Below are 18,937 nucleotides of genomic sequence, written 5' to 3'. Positions count from 1 at the left end.
TTGCCTTAGTCAAATGCACGGATTAACTAGTCTCAGACATATGTCCTTTTGCTGCTACTTTGGAATGTTTTTTAGAATTACACACTAGGTGGATGTACACAAGAAGTAATTTAATTGCTGTCTCACACATATTGTTAGCTTCTTCCTTAAGGGAACACATATAGCCTAGCTTCTTCCGTAAGGGGTTAACAACCCCTTTTGACTTTTTAAACACTCTTTGGAGCAAGAAACGCCAGAAGTCTGTAGACCAGAGAGGATGCCCATCTGCAAAGCTCAGAGATGCAGATTGTTTCCTGGTAACAGACTGACTGACACTATGCAGGAGATGGGCCTCATCTCCTCCACCTTCCTCTGACAGACAAATAGACATTGTCATGAGCAATTAACACTTTGAGATTCATGAAGGATGCTGATATCTTCAGAAAACTCTTACGTTGAGATCAAATGATTGAACAACTATAAGAATCCAGCTCTCTGGGCACAGCCTCAGCGATCTTTGCCTAACAAGCAATACTTGCTCATGTGCGTGCGCACCCCAAGTGCCTGCTGCCTAGCTGCGGAGCTAGCAGAGGCCTGGGACCTGCAGACAAGAGACTGCTCTGTGATTCTTGCTTTTGGGCGAAGAATCAACGGCGAACTCTCTCTGTGAACCCCAGCACCAGCAGTCCACCAGAAGCCCTGTTTGCAATGCTCTCCAGTCTCTGACCCAAGTTATGCACACTTGCTGTTCCACGACAAGAGCTGGTAATATGCCTCTCTCAAGAACCAGCCTTTGCCTCCAACTTTCCTGCCCCTTACTACACCCTTACTATTCCCCCTTCCAAGCAACTCCCTCCCCCTTCTCCATTCCAGTTTCTCCATCTCTTGCTAGATAGGAATAATTACTGAGATGACAGGCTTCCACACATATGGTAGTTAGGAGCACTGCTGTTGCTCTGACGATCTTTTATACTCAATAAAGCCCATTGCATTATGTAAGAGTGTTTGGTTTCTTTCTCCCTTCCAGCCCAGACTATACATGGTCACTGTATAAAGGACTGGTCACTTTGTGACACTGGTGAGACAAGCCTAATTTCCTATGCTAGCTCCTGTTCCTATCTCACTCAACTAATTGAACAACATGGGGCTATTTGCATAACTCAGTGGAAGAACAAATGCTTTGCATGCAGACGATCCTACGTTGTTCAGACCTTGGCAACTCCAGTTAAAGGAAATCCGGTCATAGAGCTCCCCTAACTTCCACGTTCTTCCCCCGCTTCTGCTATCATTATGATTACCAATCCGTACATGTGTTGGTTTCTAGCAGAGGCGAGCTCTCCTACCTTTTAAAGCAGCCTGACAAGCAGAAAACCAACAGGTAACGCTTTCTCCGTCTACAAAGATGCAGCAACGGAAAAAGCTTTTTACACCGTTATTAAAGGCACAAGATCCAGGCGGAGGAGAAACTGGCAATTATTCACTCCAGCGTTTAATCAGAGAAGCCAAAACACAGAGCCCAGGAGTCCGGCGGCTCCCAGCACAACAGGGTCATAAGGGAGAACAGAAAGCTTACCTTCGACTGCAAAGAAGAGCAGAAACGCGCACTGTCTGATGAGGCTGTCCAAAACAAGGGGCCTTTTTGCTAGCCAGGGAAGTAAGGAAATAACATGCAGCATTCAGCGTCTCTATGGCTCCTTTCCTGTAGCTGTCGGTGAGAGGCATGACGGGAGCTCAGGAAGGGGAGGGCTGTGCTGCTACATGGCGGAGAGAGACGGCGTGGGGATTTGAAGAGCACCCGAAAATGCTAACAGGGTAAGGGAGGAGAAGTTCAAGCCTGATTGCAGAGCAGCAGAAGCGGGAGGGTAGGGGCTGCGGCTAGAAAGAAAGAGGTGTTGCAAAAACTAGAAAACTAACTGCCTTGCTGGAATCGGTGGATTTGAATGGGAGTCCGAGAATTGGGTGCGGGAAAGGGTCTTTCTCACCAAGACTGCAAGCACTTTGTGAACTGAGAAGTGCTGCTACATGAAATAACAATTGTAATGGGAGCGGTGGCAGTTAAAGCCAACAAAGGGAAAGGAGGCAGACTTCCTGTCTGATTAATACATAGAACTTCCTAACCATTAGTACTCATTCCTGTTTCAAGGCAGTGCCGGGTATAAACCTATTAGAACGGATGGACACATCCATGCAACCTAATACAGTAAGTTGATAGAATGCTTTGTGTATGGGGGATGCACGTCCCCCAAGTTTAAAAAAAACCGAACCAAAAACTGCATGTAGTAAATGAGCACATCGGAAATAAAGTTTTGCTGGAGTGTTCCAAAACATGATCCCTCACCAGCAGCCTTTAAGTGTCCTTTAAGGCATCTATCACCTCTTTTTCCTCCCATTGTAGGATTGATTTGTATGCACTGATTTATGTGATTGCCTCTGTGCCTTTCCAAAATCAGTTTGCTCAACAGTGTCACTGCAAATGTAGAACAGGCATGTCGTGTCCAATACTCTCCCTCCCTAAAGACAACCAGAATGCATCATTGAACAAAGAAGAATGTGAATTGGCCTTATGTCCTATAGATTTGACACCGCCACCCCAGTTAAAAAAATTCCTGATTGGATGCAACTGGAGATTTTCTACTAGTAGGCAGTAAAAAGGTCATGCTTATTTTGTGGGTTGTCGCTTCCAGGATTAAGGTCATTTCTTCCTGCTGGAGAGTTTGACTGCCATGATGAATCTGGAGGGGGAGAAACATCCATGTAGTGACTTGCACGTTTGTGTGTGTGTGTACACACACACACACACACTTCCAACTAGGCAGCGTCCCAAGAAAACCACCCAGAGACTTGCGTTTTGGGCAGTATACAAATGTGTTAAATAAATACAAATAAATAAATAAGAGGTACCTTTTCTTACAAAACACACACACAATGAGAAGGCAGCTATCTAGACCAGGGATTCTCAACGTTGAGTCCTCAGATGTTATTGGACTTCAATTCCCATAAACCCCAGCCCCAGTGGCCTTTGACTGGGGATTATGGGAGTTGAAGTCCAAAAACATCTGGGGACCCAACGTTGAGAATCCCTGATCTAGACTGTACCTTTGCCTGTACTGTAACCTACACAATATCTCCTCTACCCCATCCCTATTGTTTAATTTTTCTCTGTTCCCCCAAGAGTGCTGACGTAACAGTCTTGGACACCAGCCGCCTCTATACACTATTCTCCCCACATTAGAACATAAGGTGAGGGAAATGAGAATGTACCAACTAGCCACACTTTTTTGCTTTGACTTGCTCCTTAGCCATGCCTCTAGCCTTTTTGTATTCAGGATTTGCATCTGCAGAAAAGCATCGATGGCCAGGGGTGTGACAAACTAGCATACTTCTCCCTCTCTCTCTCCTTCTCCTTGTCCTCAGTGAATTTGGGTGTGTGTGATAATGTATAAAGAGGACTACTGTCTAGCATAGTTTGGAAGCCCTGTGGGCAAAGACTGCAAGCCAAACTACATGTTCATAAAAATGTCTCCTTAAGCCAGGACTGCACAACTTCAGTCCTCCTGTTGATGTTGGACTACAACTCCCATCATCCCTCACTGTTGGCCACTTGCTGGGGATGGTGGGAGTTCCCAGCTGGAGGGCCAAAGTTGTACAGCCCTGTTTAAGCCATACCACCAGACTGCAAAATGCAGATTTTTTAAAAAAATCCATATCCCCTGTACATGTAGTAGCAATGAAAAGTTAGGATTTTGTAACCATCTTGCAGGGGGGGAAACCAGTCCGATGGCAGTTTTGATATCTTAGAGTGCAGAATAAATTGGGCTGGGGCAAGTATCCCCAAATTTGAGCAAAATGGGCTTCACGGTGAACTCGGGATAGCATTCATCAGAAACCATGGATAGTGTTCATCAGAATAGGATAGCATTCATCAGAAACCATGGAGTTTCTGATGAAGTCAGTGCAGGATTACTGATTAAAAGTGGGACACTTAAACTATTAATTTACTGTCATTTTTTCTTTAAATCAGGAAGGGGCAAACCCCTTGCATTTTCCCTAAATGTTTGATAGACTCTAAAACTGAAAATATTTATATTGAAGATATATTCTAGGTGTGCAGCCATGGCTGCAAATAGCATTTCAAGGAGGAAAATTCATGCTGCTGTGTGTCAGCCATTTCTTATCCGGTTTTTTTTTAAAGCTGACATCTTATATTTCTCATTACAGTGACCTTCTATGAAAAATCTTAGAATCCCTCATAGGAACATAGGAAGCTGCTTTATACCGAGTCAGATTATTGGCCCATCTAGCTCAGTATTGTCTACAGAGACTGGCAGGAGTTTCTCCAAACCCTATCTGCCAGGGAGGGAACTTGGAACCTTCTGTATGCATGTAGATGCTCTTCCCAGAGCGGTTCTATCCCCTAAGGGGAATATCTTCCAGTGCTCACACTGCTAGTCTCCCATTCAAATGCAAACCAGGGCAGACCCTGCTTAGCATAGGAGACAATTCATGCTTTCCACCACAAGACCAGCACTTCTCCCAGGAGCCCTGACTGCCTGCCCATGGGTCCAGCCTTTTTTTAATTATTAGTATTAGTATTTTATTTTATTTTTTCCTGAGTTCCTTAACATTGAATTTTCTTACTGTAGTTTTTAGAATTGTCCTAGGCAGCAGTAGTGATGTGAGAAGTTAAGGAATATCTGGGTAACTTAAACCCTCTTCAGACATTATGTTGAGCACTCATCTCTCTCCTTATTCTTGTAGATTATTATGGATTCTGTGATGAAGCTACAAAGAGTGCAGCTGAAATGCAAGAACCTCCATGAATTCCTGCGGGGCCTCAGCCCTGCAATATTGGACCGGCTCTATAACCATCCTGCCACTTGTCTAGCAGTTTTTCAGTAAGTGAGAATCTCTTCTTCCCAAATATGGGGGAATTGTTCTCTGCTTCCTGGAGGTGGAATAAAGATGCAGAGACAGCTCATAAGCCCATTTGAGCCTCATTTAAACACTACTCTGAGTTAACCATTGATTCACAGTTCAACATGTATCAGCAAGTCAACCTGCTTTAAATAAGATACTGAGAGTATATAATGCTGCCCTGGTAAATGTTTTTGTGCATACCAGTGTTATTAGTATTTGCCTACCTGTATTCACCACAACAGGAAAACATGTACCCATTATCCAAATTCAATACCCATTGTTCAAAAGGCTGATAGGGAAAATTACTGTTTCCCAAGTTAAATGCCACACTTACCACATTTTCCAAGGCAAATAAGATTTTTTCTGAAAACAGTTTTTCTTACTAAAGCACATCCTGTATGCTTTTTTTTTAAAAACCAATTCATTCTGGCTCAATTTTTTTCAAATTCCTGAATTCCCTATGTTGGATTTTCTTATTGTAGTTTTCAGAATTGTCCTAGGCAATCGTGGTGATGTGAGAAGATAAGGGATATATGGGTAGTAACTTCAGCCCTCTTCAGACATTATGTTGAACACTCATTCAAGGAGTGTAAGTGTACACAGGTACAGATCTGTGCATTATTCAGACATTATGTTGAACGCAGAATGTTTCCTATCTGTACTGTGAATTTGCATCACTTTTAAAATGAACACAGATACAACACATATGAGTGTACAGACATCTGCACACGCATACAACATAATGTCTGGTTAGGACTTTAGTCTGTCTGATTTTGCACATAGAAGACTGGGGTATAGACACGTAAACTGAATAGTTTGCCACCAAGCCGTGAGAGATCTTATTAAACCTTTATGGCATCTTCAAGGTATGAAATGTAAAGGTAAACATTTAGTGCCCAAGCAGTTGTCTTTGTGTTCTTATGTTTGTATATATTTATTTTATTTATCATGTTTTAGTGAGCTACCAGGATTGGCCAAGAACTATGTCATGCGGATGCTCTTCCTAGAACAGCCCCTTGCCCAGGCAGCTGTGGCATCATGGGTAAAGAAAGAATACATCAAGTAAGTTCTTACTGGTTTCCATTTCTGTCCTTCCCCCTCCTAAAGGCTAGGGACAGTAATAATGCATTAAAATAACTGATCTCTATGAACATGAAAAAGTCTCCAAGCCTGCTTAATGGTGGCTGTTGTCAGCATTACATTTTTATCCCATGCTTTCTTCAAGAAGCTCAAGGTGCTATACATTACTCCCTGCCTGCATCATTTTTTCCTCACAACTCTGAGGTAGTTTAGGTTCAGTATGGTGACTGGCCAAAACCACCCACTGAGCTTCTTGGTTGAGGAGGGATTTGAACCTTTGTCCCTGCAGTTTTAGTCTAACCACAATGCCACACTGGCCTTCAGCATGCTGTAATCTTACAATTGAGGTAGAGGAAGAGGCAGCAATTTCCAAAGCCTTCCCAAAGCCATTTCAGATTTTATAAATCCAAGCAAGCATCTTGGGCACCAGCTATTCTGGGCACCTTGGGCCCAGAATAGCTGGTGCAGGTACTGCTTTGGCACACTCTGCTTTTAGAATACAATTCCCACCAGGACAGATTGAGTATTATTTGTACAGCACCATCAGTATACAAGATGCTTGGCTGAATAGCATACTCAAAAGACTGGTTCCTGCTCTGAATAACTTAGTCTCAATTTAGAGTATGCATCAAGTGAAGCTTCTGGCAGTCCCACTTAAGAGCACATCATTTTCTAGAATGGAGAGACAGGAATATACTGCATTCTGTCCCCTGGAATCTTCTGAATCACCTAAATGTAAGCAGAAATGGATTTGCCATGTGGTTGTCATATAAAATAGTCCTAATTGCACAATGAGCAGTTGTCTGTAAGGCTCCAGGAAAACAATGAAGGTTGGATCTACAAAATGAGGTGGTGGGATGAACTGAACCACTTCAGAACATAGGTGAGAGATACTGTGTTTCCCCACACATAAGCATCCTGGAAATAGAAAATTAGCCCTGCAGAAAACTTGCCTACTGAGTTGGCTTTCTGTTTGCAGGGAGTTTACATGCAGGAAAATCCATGTGTAAACTAAGCCACAAATGTATATGATATGCATCTGTGGGTGCCATTTTATCTCCTCAGTGGTCTGATGCTCTTGTCCTCCCTCTGAAGAGGAAATATCCTGCTTGGGCCATCTCCATTTCTGGCCTGAGATCTTGAGAGCAGAGAAGGGGTGTGCTCTTGCTTGACTTACGCTTGGCTCTTGTGCTTTAGGGAACAGGAGAAGAGCTCAGATGTCTTGCTGGGGCTGAGGCTTTGGCACACCCAGCTGCTGCCAGGGGGACTCCAGGGAATCATCTTGAACCCCATCTTCAAAGAGAACTTGCGCATTGCCCTGCTGGGAGGGTAAGTTAGAGCCCAGAGGATAACTGTGATCTGAGAATCAAGGCTTGGAGGTTGAAAGCATTCCGTCCTCTGAAGAAAAGTCTGTAGCAGTTGCACTTGATTGCAATGTGTTAAGATCCTATCACATATTCTTTTATAATGGCCGAGTGCCGCTATAGTTGGGTGGTTTGAAAACCACACTTTGCAAAGTCTTGCATTCTCCCACTCTTCTCGTGGGCAAATGTCCATTCCTTTTCATGGTTCGCTTTAACCATAGGGGTGGTTCTGTGGACTGACATCTTTACCATCAGCTAGCCCCTGGAACATAGAAAGCTGCCTTAGAGTTAGACCACTGCTCCATCTAGAGCTGTATTATTTACTGTGACAGGTAGTAAGCTCTGTAGAGTCTCAGAAAGGAGGCTTTCCCAGCCCTACCTGGAAATGTCAGGGATTGGACCTGGGACTATGTCCCTGCAAAGCAGATGATCCTCCACTCAGCTGCAGCCTCATTCCCAGTTGAGATGTCAACTGTCGTCTTCCCCAGCAGCTGAAGGCCAGGCACAGGATTTGAACAAACAGCTTCTTGTACCTTAAATGAGTCTCTTGTTCCTTGTGAGACTACTTCTAATGAATCAAACTCAGTGGCAAGCAGGGTTCTCTGTAACAGTGATTTCCAGATGTTATTGACTACAGCTCCCAGAATCCCCAGCTGCAATGGCCTTTGGCTGAGGATTCTGGGAATTGTAGTCAACAACATCTGGGCATCCCTGATACAGGGCACACGGGTGGCAAGCCTTTTCTGTAGTTGTCCTGGTGCTGTGGGACACACTCGTGGTCCAAGTTAGAGCTGTACCATCTCTGATGGCCTTTAGAAGAGCATGAAGACCCACCTGTTCAGTTAGGCTTTTAGCTGAAATTTAAATTTGATTTTAATTATCTGGTTGTACCTGTTCTTATTGTTTTAAAGATATTTTTAACCAACTATAAATCACCGTGAGATGCTTGTGTTTGGCGATAGATAGATAGATAGATAGATAGATAGATAGATAGATAGATAGATAGATAGATAGATAGGCTGTTTCTGTTGGCTCTCATCTTGAGCACTGTCCAGTTCCTGAGTCTCTCTGCAGCTCCTTCTGCAACCTGGATTGTGTCACAACTGTCAGGGAGCAAGAAAGACTGGAGCTCCCCAACACACACCAATGTCTGTCTACCTTGGTGTGGATTTGAATTGTAAGCTGCTTTGAGAGCCAATCTAGACGGAAAAGTGGGGTAAAAAAATAAAATAACACAATGCAGGTTGGGGCCTGCATTCTGTGTGTTCCTTGTCACTCCCCCATGGTCACGTGAAGCTAAGTAGATCATTCAAGATCATGGGATTTGGCAGTTTGTGTTACAAAATGCAGCTTATGGTAGTCTTAAATGTAGAAGCTTTTGGAGCAAAGTTCACAGCCATAGATTTCCCTTCCCACTTAGCCACAGACTGCCCTCTGGCTCTTCGTCAGAGCTGAGGGCATTGTTGTTTCACTCATACCTACAGGAGGCCATTTGGACCATGTTTTAGAATCCTTGCCCTCCTATATTAGCCTGAGACTGGTGTCTCTGAGAGAGAGGATCCCTTTTCTGCCTTGATATCTGCTCTGGAACTACTTGACTGCATTTCATGCTCCTCATCCTATCTTGCCCTTGTTTATCTCTGTAGAGGGAAGGCCTGGTCTGATGACACCAGCCAACTAGGTCCAGATAAGCATGCCCGGGATGTCCCATCTCTAGATAAATATGCTGAGGAGAGGTGGGAGGTAAGCAATTTTATTTGTTGTCTTTGTGTTCTGGTGAGTTTAAAGTGTACCCTTTTGGGTACTGAGATTTGTACAGCTTGCCTCAAGTAAACCCTCAGACTGCTGTTTGCACTCACTCACTGCCTAAGATTATTAGGTTCTTTTCAGGAGAAGTGAAGGAAAGGAGAAACCTAAGGATTCCCCCAACCCCCCATCCACCAGCCCTCAGACCTGTGTCCCTGAGACTATCTCTTTCCTAATGGAGAACACCAAATAAACACTACTAGCTGAACCCACACAGAGCATCTGTGCAGTCGTTCACTTCCTTTTTCGGTTTAGTTGGGAGAATTCGTTTAGCTGGTCATCCCACAGCTCTCTCACTCGCTCTGTGTCCCCCCCCCGCACACACACACAACAGCTCTCTCGCTCGCTCTGTCCCCCCCAGCGCCTCTCTCGCTCGCTCTGTCTCTCCCCCGCGCGCCTCGCTCGCCCGCTCTCTCCTCCCGCGCGCCTCTCTCGCCCGCCCGCTCTCTCCTCCCGCGCGCCTCTCTCGCCCGCCCGCTCTCTCCCCCCGCGCGCCTCTCTCGCCCGCCCGCTCTCTCCCCCCGCGCGCCTCTCTCGCCCACCCGCTCTGTCCCCCCCACAGCGCCTCTCTCGCCCGCCCGCTCTGTCCCCCCCCACAGCGCCTCTCTCGCCCGCTCTGTCTCTCCCCTCTATGCGGCTCGCTCGCCCGCTCTCTCCCCCCACGTGCCTCTCTCGCTCGCCCGCTCTCTCCCCCCACGTGACTCTCTCGCTCGCTCTGTCCCCCCCTACAGCGCCTCTCTCGCTCGCTCTGTCTCTCCCCCCATGTGAGTCTCTCGCCCACTCTGTCCCCCCCCACAGCGCCTCTCTCTCTCACTCTGTACACTCCCCCCACCTTCTGCCCTACTCCCTTCCCCCCAAGCCGCCTTCTTGCTCCCTCCTCCGTTTCCCCCTCTTTCTTTCTCTCTTTCTCTCTCTCTTTCATTCGTGCTCCCCCCGCCACGCTTTTTAGCCTGCTTGTGTTTTCCCCGCTGGCTGTTGCTGCCTCCTCCTTCCTCCAGTCCCCAGTGTCGGACTCAGGCTGCCAAGCATTCAGCCGCCTCCTTCCTGCATGGCCCTCCCTCTAGCGAGCAACTTCTGAAGTGGCCAGCCAATCCAGCGTCTCCACCGCCCAGCGAATCCGCTGGGTTGCAGGGACGCATCCCCACAGAGGCACGTCTAGGAGAATTAATATAATAGATACTGCTGGATCCTTCACTCAGGATGGATCACCTTTCCGTGTTCCTCTTAATTGCTTTGTGATTATGAGTCCTTGGGTGGAGTTATTTTTTCTAGCTACCTTTCTTACTGACCTATGAGGCACTTTTGTAGCACTGAAAAGCAATCAATGCTGATTTGCAACTGCAGATTGGTTCAGAAGCCTGCCCCAGAGCGGCTGTCACTTTCAGGTATAGAATCCCTCAGGCCCAGTCATAGGACTCTGTTATGCTACTTCTTCAGTCAATCTGGGCATTTACATGGGGAGAGAGCTGGCCTTGTAGCAAGCATGACTTGCAGGGTCTGCCCTGGTTGCATATGAATGAGAGAGTAGATGTGTTAGCACTGTAAGATATTCCCCATAGGGGATGGAGCCACTCTGGAAAGAACAGAAGGTACCAAGTTCCCTCCCTGGCATCTCCAAGATAGGGCTGGGAGAGATTCCTGCCTGCAACCTTGGAGAAACTGCTGTCAGTCTATGTAGACAATACTGAGCTAGATGGACCAGTGGTCTGACTTAGTATATGGCAGCTTCCTATGTTCCTAGATTTGTTGTTTTCATGACCATTTGCTATGGGCTGTGTCCAAAGGAAGTGGATCCTGACTAAGCACCATTGAAATTAATGACATTGTTTATCATCGGTTTCAGTAGTGTTTAGTCAGGATTCACTTTCCTTGGTTTCAGCCCTATGAGTAGGACTACAGCTGATGGAAAACTGGGCTTTACTGTGTATGTGCCCAGGTGAGTAGCCAGTGCTGAGCTGACTTGTTGAAATGTATTGGTGCGAATGGAGCCTAAGAGATTAAGACCCACTCTTGTTTCTCCACCTTGTGTCCTTGTAGGTCATCCTACACTTTATGGTGGGCTCTCCAAGTGCAGCCGTGAGTCAAGACTTGGCTCAGCTGCTCATTGAAGCTGGGTTAATGAAGAGGTAAGTGGCAAAGGACAGAGGAAGTAGAAGACCAAGAGGATGGATGAAAGGGCTAAGAGACTGGAAATGAATCATGGATGGAGGAATCTCAGTATTGCTTTTGTTGTTCCAGCTATAGTGGAGCCTGGTCCTAAAGGGCATTTCAGGTCATGGGTCTCCTTTTCACCCTTGAAGGATAACACCTACAGTTCATCCCCATGTCTGAGGAATAGAAGCTCTGGATCCTGGCCAGTGTAGGAAGTACTGGCTGCTGCAGGATGGCTCAAGTTGAGCAAACAATGTAAAGCAGGCTTCTCTGCAGCCCAAAGTGTATTCTGTCCCTTGGAAGGGAGTTAAAATAAAGAGATCATGAGAATATGAATTTGTGCCCTTGAAAAGAGTTCTCTACTCCTGAACTCACGTGAATGTTTCCAGAGGAGTATCCTTTCTAGCATATTCACCACGAAGGGGAATACTTCCCATCTTGAAAGCAGGAAGTGTTGGGATCTCAGCCCTATTCAGACATTATTTTGTAGAAGAAGAAGCTTGTATTACAGTCAACAACCAGATGAGATGTCTGTACATACGTACAGATTTTTGCGTGAATGACTGTATCTGTGTTCATTTTAAAAGCAATCCTGGTTAGAAGCCCCCTGAAACACAGGATACAGATGGAAGTGTGCTGCTATACCCGTGTTTACCATCACATGTGAATAACTGTACTTGTGAACACAGATTGCATGAGAGTTGAACAGAATATGTGAATAGGCCTGTGTGTGACAGAATAGTTCTGGAAGTAAGAAAATCTGTTTCAGTAGAGACAGACAGACAGACAAACATCCTCCTGAAGTAATGCTGTTTGCATTTAGTTCCTGCATGCCTTCCCTTTCTTTTCAGCAGTGAACCTGGAGAACCACCTTGCATCACCTCTTCCGGCTTCCAGTTCCTGTTGCTGGACACCTCGTCGCAGCTCTGGTACTTCATGCTGCAATATCTCCAGTCAGCTGAGGTGAGCAGAAAAGGAGACTGCTCGCCACCACCTCAGCCGCTCTTGTCTGTCTCCCATTTATGTCTGACTCTCTTCTTTCTCTGCATTGTTCACTTCAGACCCGGGGCATGGATCTGGTGGAGATTCTTTCCTTCCTCTTTCAGCTCAGCTTCTCTACTCTCGGCAAGGTGAGAAAGAGAACCTTAAGAACATAAGAAAAACCCTGCTGGATCAGGCCCAAGCCCCATGCAGTCCAGCATCCTGTTTCACACAATGACCCACCAGATGCCTCTGGGAAGCCCACAAGCAAGAGCTGAGCTCAGGCCCTCTCTTTGGCTGTTGCTCCCCTGCAACTGGTATTTAAAGGCATCTTACCTACAAGGATGGAAATGGCCTATAGCCACCAGACTAGTAGCCATTGATAGACTTGTCCATGAATTTATCTAAACCACTCTTAAAGTCATCCAGGCTGTTGGCTGTCACCACATCTTGTGGCAGAGAATTCCATTGGTTGTTTGTGTGAAAAAGTATTTCCTTCTGCCAATCCTAAATTTCTTGGCAATCAGTTTCATGGGATAACCCCCATAAAACTGTGTACTAGTGTTATGAGAGGGAGAAAAACTTATATCGACTAGCTGACCTGGCACAGAGCATCTGCGCCCTAGTTCTCCCTGTCTCCCCCGCCCATCCCTTCAGCCGTTCTCCCTCGACGGACGGCCTGGCCACCGCTTCCTCTCGCCACCCGGCAGCCACCTGGTCGGGCCGCCGCTTTCTCTCACTGGCCGCTCGCCTTCCTCTTCCCCTCCCCTTGCTCACAAAATCTTGCGAGAGCTGCCACGCATGGGATTAGCAATGGGTATGCCTTAGAGAAATATATATATGGATCAACTTTCTTTAAGCAGAACCTGTTTAAGAACAGACAGGAGGAGGAGGAACAAGTAGATTTTATAACTCTATGTTGTAATGAAAAGTACTTTCACTTTCCTCGAAGCCAGTCAGTGTATTGGATGACTCTTCTATTCATAATTTCCACACCATTTATAATTTTACAAACCACAATCATACTCTGTCCGTCATCATTTTTTCTAAGCTAAAAAAACAATTACCAAATATTGTGTAATCTCATCATGTACCCACATGAATGATCCAAAACCTGCTTTTCTTTCTACCTACCTATAGGATTATTCTGTAGAAGGGATGAGCGACTCTCTGCTGAACTTCCTTCAGCACCTTCGGGAATTCGGCCTGGTCTTTCAGAGGAAGGTAAGATGTGGAGTGATTTGGAATTTGAAGCCGGCAAGGGTCTTGCTACCATTGTCTGTCCTTCCCTCTTCCAGAGAAAATCAAGACGTTACTACCCCACCCGCCTGGCTATCAACCTTTCCTCTGGCATCTCGGGTACCACGGTGGACACACACAACCAGGGCTTCATTGTTGTGGAGACTAACTACAGGATCTATGCATACACAGGTCAGAGGCCAAAGGCAGCAGGTCTGACCTATTGACTGGCTTCGTTCATATAGTTTAACTTATCTTTCCTTTGTTTTTTATCTTGAATCATTCTTGAGTCACAATTCAGCATGCTGACCTACAACCCACCTCTGCAAATCCAAGAGACTGACGTTGATGCTGTAATGCAAGTCTGCTTAAATTGAGATGAAACAAGAGCATATCAAGAGCCCTTAATTATCCAGGCTCTCTCCTTTCCTTCTCCCCTTTCTGGAATCTCTTTACACCAAGTTTTGCTGGAACACAATTGAGAATGTACGTGCATTTCCTGGGTTTGGCCATGAAACACATGAGCATCTGAGCATGTGCAGAGTTCCTTTCTCTCACTACTCTAAATCAGGATTTTAGGGAAGGTCTTCTAGGTCAGAGGCCATGCTTTCTAGGGAGACTTGATCATTCCCTTCACTTCCTGTTTTGGAAATAAAAAGTTGATACTTTTTCTCTTTGCTTCCCTTTCCAGACTCCGAGCTACAGATCGCGCTCATTGCCCTCTTCTCCGAGATGCTCTATCGCTTCCCCAACTTGGTAGTGGCTCAAGTTACACGGGAGAGCGTGCAGCAGGCTATTGCCAATGGCATCACAGCAGATCAGGTAAGAACCGGGGGAGGCAGCTAAAACTCCATTGATTGTCTTGCTGTTGAGCAAGCCAGTTTTAAGGGGCGGGAGGGAGGTACAGTTTGCTTGTGTCTGCTGGGATGGTACATTTCTTCTTTTGGGGGGCTCCGCATTGGATGTTTCTCAGCCTGGTCACCACCTCCATTGGGAATGATACAGTTTTTCAAGTAACGTTATAATCCAAAATGTGTAAGAATACCTCTGGTTCATTCATTGTGTTCTCTCTCTTTTCTACAGATCATTCACTTCCTACGTACTAGAGCTCACTTGGTGATGCTGAAACAGGTGAGGACTGGGTTAAAGAGATGAGACTCCAGATTTTATGTAGGAAAGGGGGATACCCTGTGGATTAGAGCATATAAAAATGAGTTATTGTTCCCCAGCAACACCTTCTGGACCCAACCCTCCTAGGAGGACCGGAACCAGGTACTTTAGGGATCCTCTGCTCCCAGCTGAATATAAGAACAGCCCAGCTGGATCAGGCCCAATGCCCATCAGGTCCAGCATCCTGTTTCACACAGTGGCTCACCAAATGTTCCTGAGAAGCCCACAGGCAGACAAGGGCATGCCTTCTCCTGATGTTGCTCCCCTAGATCAGCTGGGAGGGCACTGTTCCATGCGCCAACACCTGCTGAGGCCTGTTTGTTGAGCACGGGGAGCAGGGCCTTCTCAGTTATTGCCCCCAGACTGTGGAACTCACTCTCGGCTGAGACCCGCATGGCTCCCTCTCTCCCTTTCTTTAGGAGGAAAGTGAAGACTGCCCTTTTTATTCAGGTTTTTAGCCAATGAGCTGTGACTTGCTCCTTTTAAATGTTTAGCTGTATTTCATCTGTGTTCAGGTTTTTATTGGGGTTTTTAAATCTTGTTAACCACCCTGGAGGCTTAGAATGAAGGGCAGAATATAAATAAATAACAGGGTGAATCCCTTCCTAACCACGCAAAAAAGCACATTTTAAATATTTTATTTTATTTTATTAAATTTATATATCACCTGACTTCAAAGGCTCTAGGCAGTTCAAGTAATGGTGTCCTTATTTTGCAGGGGGATATGCAATTCTCCCTTTTCATCCTGGCATGTAAAGTGTTTTCCAGTGGCTGCTTATTGGTGTCTCCCTTAGTGTTTTGGGGTGGGTTTTTTCTTTATTGTAAGTCTTTAGGAACTGGAAATCACTTCCATTTTTTTGGCTTAAGTAAACCTCCTTGAGAACTTTTAAATTGAAAAGTGGTATATAAATATTCATAATAATAATAATAGAGTTTCTGGTTCTTGTAAGTCAGGCATCTCCCACAAGGAGATGGAAAGGCCTATTATTGGGAGAAGAGCTTCTGGGCTGGCCAAGGCACAGCTGCTTTAGCTATAGGAAGAGCTCATGCTCTTCTGCACTTTGGGAAAGGTGTGCATTGCCATGTGCCCATCATTCTCTGATCTACTCCTAACAGACCCCAGTGCTGCCCCCTACCATCACAGATCAGATCCGGCTGTGGGAGCTGGAACGGGACAGATTGCGTTTCTCTGAGGGTGAGTGTCCACGGAAGAAAAAGAGGGTGGTGGGGAGGAAAGGGAAATGTGACGAGAGGGTATAGAGGTTATCTCCATCACACAGGTCTGCACGTTTTGACATACCCTTCTTTCCCCTCGCCAGTAGCTTTTCCTGCTCCCCTTCTCACCTTATTTCCACATTCCTGCCTTCATTGCCACTTTCTCCCTCTTTGCATCACATCATTCACACCCTCCTTTTTGCCTCCTCCTGGCTCTTCTTCCAGATTGTTTCTTCTTCCTCTGCTCTTCTTCCTTTGTTCCTCGCATCCTTCTTTCCACTGAGGCTGTTCACGTGACCAGGCAGTGGTGGGGGGAGACAGTGTCCAACTCACCTTCCCCCCTCCCAGACGAGCAAGAAGAAGCTTTGAGGAACACAGAAGTGCGCTCCCAGGTGATCCACAGTCAGAGGCGCACTAACCCCCGGACCTTGGGGACCTGGTCCGGTCCTCCAAAGTCTGGGGGAGCTTCCAAATGGCCAAGGCCGGGAGCCTCCAGCAGCTGAGCCACCCTGTGCCCGCCCCACCCACATTCCGGGTTTATTTTAAAGTCTTACCGCAGCCGAGGGTTGGCTGCGGGGCGGGGGGAGCAGAGCAGCCCATTTCCCTTTGCCCCCACACGGTGGTGGGGTGGTAGCAGGAGATAAGCTGGCCCCATCCTTTCAGGCCAGCGTCTTTAAAAAACTGCATGGTGTGCCTGTGCAGTTGTGATCGTTGCAAGTCCACGACACGGGCTTGCGGCAATCTCTAAACTGTGCAGGCGCACCTCACAGTTGCTTAGAGACGCTGGCCCAAAGAGATGGAGCCAGCGTTTCTCCCGCTACCACCCCACCACCGCTGGGGGAAGGGGGAAAGGGAAACGGTCTGCTCCGCCCCCCACCCCCCGCAGCCAACCCTCGGCCACGTAAAACTTTTTTTTTTTAAGGGGAAGGCTCTGTGTGTGCGTCTTGCAATGCTCCCCCTATCTATTCAACATGTGTTGCTTGAGTTGTCCACACTTTCTGCACACTTGCCAACGTTTTCTGCAAACCCAGCCACTTTATCTGTGCCACCAGATGAGGCCTGGTTTATACATGCTGTAGAATGGATTACACCACACGTTTCAGGTGAGAGATACCATTTCTGAATGTTTCTCCATGTGAAAACTCCTTGCAAGAACAAAAATGTCACAGAGAGGTTCTAGGCCAGCCCACTCCTTGCAATGCTATTTTTCCACTTAGTAGAAGATTTTTATTCATTCATTCATTCATTCATTCACATAGGAGACTATTCAACAATTCAAACCCCCATCCCAGCCCCACACACAACTCTATGATCTGGAATGGTACAGTCCCTTCTACCACCTCATTCTACTGCAGGAGTAGACAGTACTCCAGAGTACTGTCAAGAATTATTAACTGGTGTGTTTTCTTCACATTCACAAAGACCATGGGTTACTTGTCCTCTTCATAAGGCCTTGGGATCTAGTGGTCCCTGTCTGGTGACAGAAGACAAGGTTCTGCAGGCCCTTGGGGAAGCTGCTTGCACTGTGATCTAGTACAGGGTACAGTATAGCCCAGAAGATACCACTGCACCATGTAGTCACTGAGCTTCCTACTTCTGCCCTTTTCACTATGGGCTGGTCTGGACATAAGCATGCAAAAATGGGTGATTCTAGCCAGAGTTTCAAAATAAACCAGGATCTGAAGCTGGAATACAATCCCAGTTTCAGATCCTGGTTTACTTTGAAACACCGGCTAAAATGAGCCAGGATTGTTCTGACATAACAAGAGAATCTGGCTTGTCCTGATCTAGAATTAGAAGTAGAGTCCTTCTTCACCCACAAAGGCAAAGAGGAACAGCTTGCACCCAAGACTCAAGGACATCACATGCAACCAGGGTTGACTCCTGGCTTGGTGCATCAGCGGTTGCAGGACATATTTGGTGACAAGGGGCCAAAGGCTATAATCCTACGCCCTCTTACCTGGGAGTTAAACCCCCTTGAGTTAAATGAGACTGGCTAACCTGGGAGAGGGGCAATTGCCCCACTTAGCCTCCTGCCCCCAGAAGCCCATGGTCCATGATACATCTGCACCCTCTTGTGTCTCCGCTCCTTCCTAGGTGTCCTCTACAACCAGTTCCTGTCCCAGGTGGACTTTGAGCTGCTCCGTGACCACGCTAAGGAGCTTGGGGTTCTTGTCTTTGAAAATCCTGCCAAGCGGCTCATGGTGGTGACCCCAGCTGGCCACTCAGACGTCAAGCGCTTCTGGAAGCGGCAGAAACACAGTTCCTGACTTGGCGTTCCAGATCCCCCTTCTCTTGCGGTGGGGGGGCTATTGTGCTCCTCCCCTCATAACTTTGGATGGGTAACCCAAAGAGAGTATGCCCACGTTCTGTGAAGAGTAGAGGGCTGAGTGGGGATTGCCTGATGTTTCCTCTCCACCCAAGAAGGGGGAGTTAAAAACTATGAAAAGCCTCTGAGAGCTACAGATTAAGCAGTGAAGTGGTTAAAAAGTTGTCACCAGCCGGCAATTCTCTCTGGTCGGAAAGGCATTTAAACTGAATGAATGCTGGTAAGGAAAGAGTGGTGTGCCCAATGCAGTGTTTCAGGAAGCAGTAAAGGCTGGGATGTGGGGCATGATGTTGTCCCTATTGTAAGTGCAGCCACACTTGTGCAGCTGAATGGTTTGGGGACAGCAAAAGGCTGTAGTACTGCTGAGGCTAAGCTGCTGTGATCAGTCCTTTTGGGCAGGGTACCAATGGATTGGTGAAATAAAAAAACACCCTTATTGGAATTAGCTTCTTTTTACTTCTTGTTTAATGCACCCATTTCTGACAAATGCTAGAATGGACAAATGGAGATAAATCCAACCACTCAAATGGTACTATCCCGCACCCAGTGCCATTAGGTCTGGAGCAGAACAAGTGGGTGCAACAAAGAAGTGGGAGCCTATATTTGTAAATAACCTTTCTGAATATATACTATTGTAACAGAATAAAATGCTGCAGCCGAAAGTTATTTTTGGATGGGATCCCTTTGTGTGTCTCTGCTCATGTTT

General features: G+C 46.5%; 2 protein-coding genes across 7 annotated transcripts in view; one reads left to right on the top strand and one right to left on the bottom strand.

The window, feature by feature from the left end:
* The window catches only part of VARS2 (valyl-tRNA synthetase 2, mitochondrial), a 48,975-nt gene extending 47,281 nt beyond the window's left edge, over positions 1-1,694 (bottom strand). For 3 of the 4 annotated variants that reach the window (XM_053295818.1, XM_053295820.1, XM_053295819.1), the window contains exon 1: positions 1,553-1,692. The gene's annotated coding sequence lies outside the window, so the exon portion shown is untranslated. Of the gene's footprint in view, positions 1-1,552 lie in introns of all 4 variants that reach the window. The other variant, XM_053295822.1, reaches the window with a different exon arrangement.
* GTF2H4 (general transcription factor IIH subunit 4) lies at positions 1,669-18,897 on the top strand. Of its 3 annotated transcripts, XM_053295828.1 has the most exons (15): positions 1,724-1,791; positions 3,152-3,219; positions 4,738-4,874; positions 5,854-5,958; positions 7,174-7,305; positions 8,987-9,083; positions 11,184-11,272; positions 12,149-12,260; positions 12,359-12,427; positions 13,419-13,502; positions 13,577-13,709; positions 14,209-14,339; positions 14,601-14,648; positions 15,804-15,882; positions 18,000-18,897. In XM_053295828.1, the coding sequence occupies exons 3-15, from the start codon at positions 4,744-4,746 to the stop codon at positions 18,170-18,172; spliced, it is 1,383 nt and encodes a 460-aa protein (XP_053151803.1). In that variant the 5' UTR covers positions 1,724-1,791; positions 3,152-3,219; positions 4,738-4,743; the 3' UTR covers positions 18,173-18,897. The 3 variants fall into 3 exon arrangements, with proteins under 3 accessions (XP_053151804.1, XP_053151802.1, XP_053151803.1); XM_053295829.1 differs by lacking the exon at positions 3,152-3,219 and having other exon boundaries at positions 1,669-1,791; positions 12,152-12,260; XM_053295827.1 differs by lacking the exon at positions 3,152-3,219 and having other exon boundaries at positions 1,669-1,791.
* The last annotated feature ends 40 nt before the right edge of the window (positions 18,898-18,937 follow it).

The sequence above is a fragment of the Hemicordylus capensis genome, chromosome 2 (assembly GCF_027244095.1).
Source record: "Hemicordylus capensis ecotype Gifberg chromosome 2, rHemCap1.1.pri, whole genome shotgun sequence".
NCBI lineage: Eukaryota > Metazoa > Chordata > Lepidosauria > Squamata > Cordylidae > Hemicordylus > Hemicordylus capensis.
The sequence above is the reverse complement of the archived record's forward strand: the minus strand, read 5'-3'. Positions and strand labels throughout refer to the sequence as shown.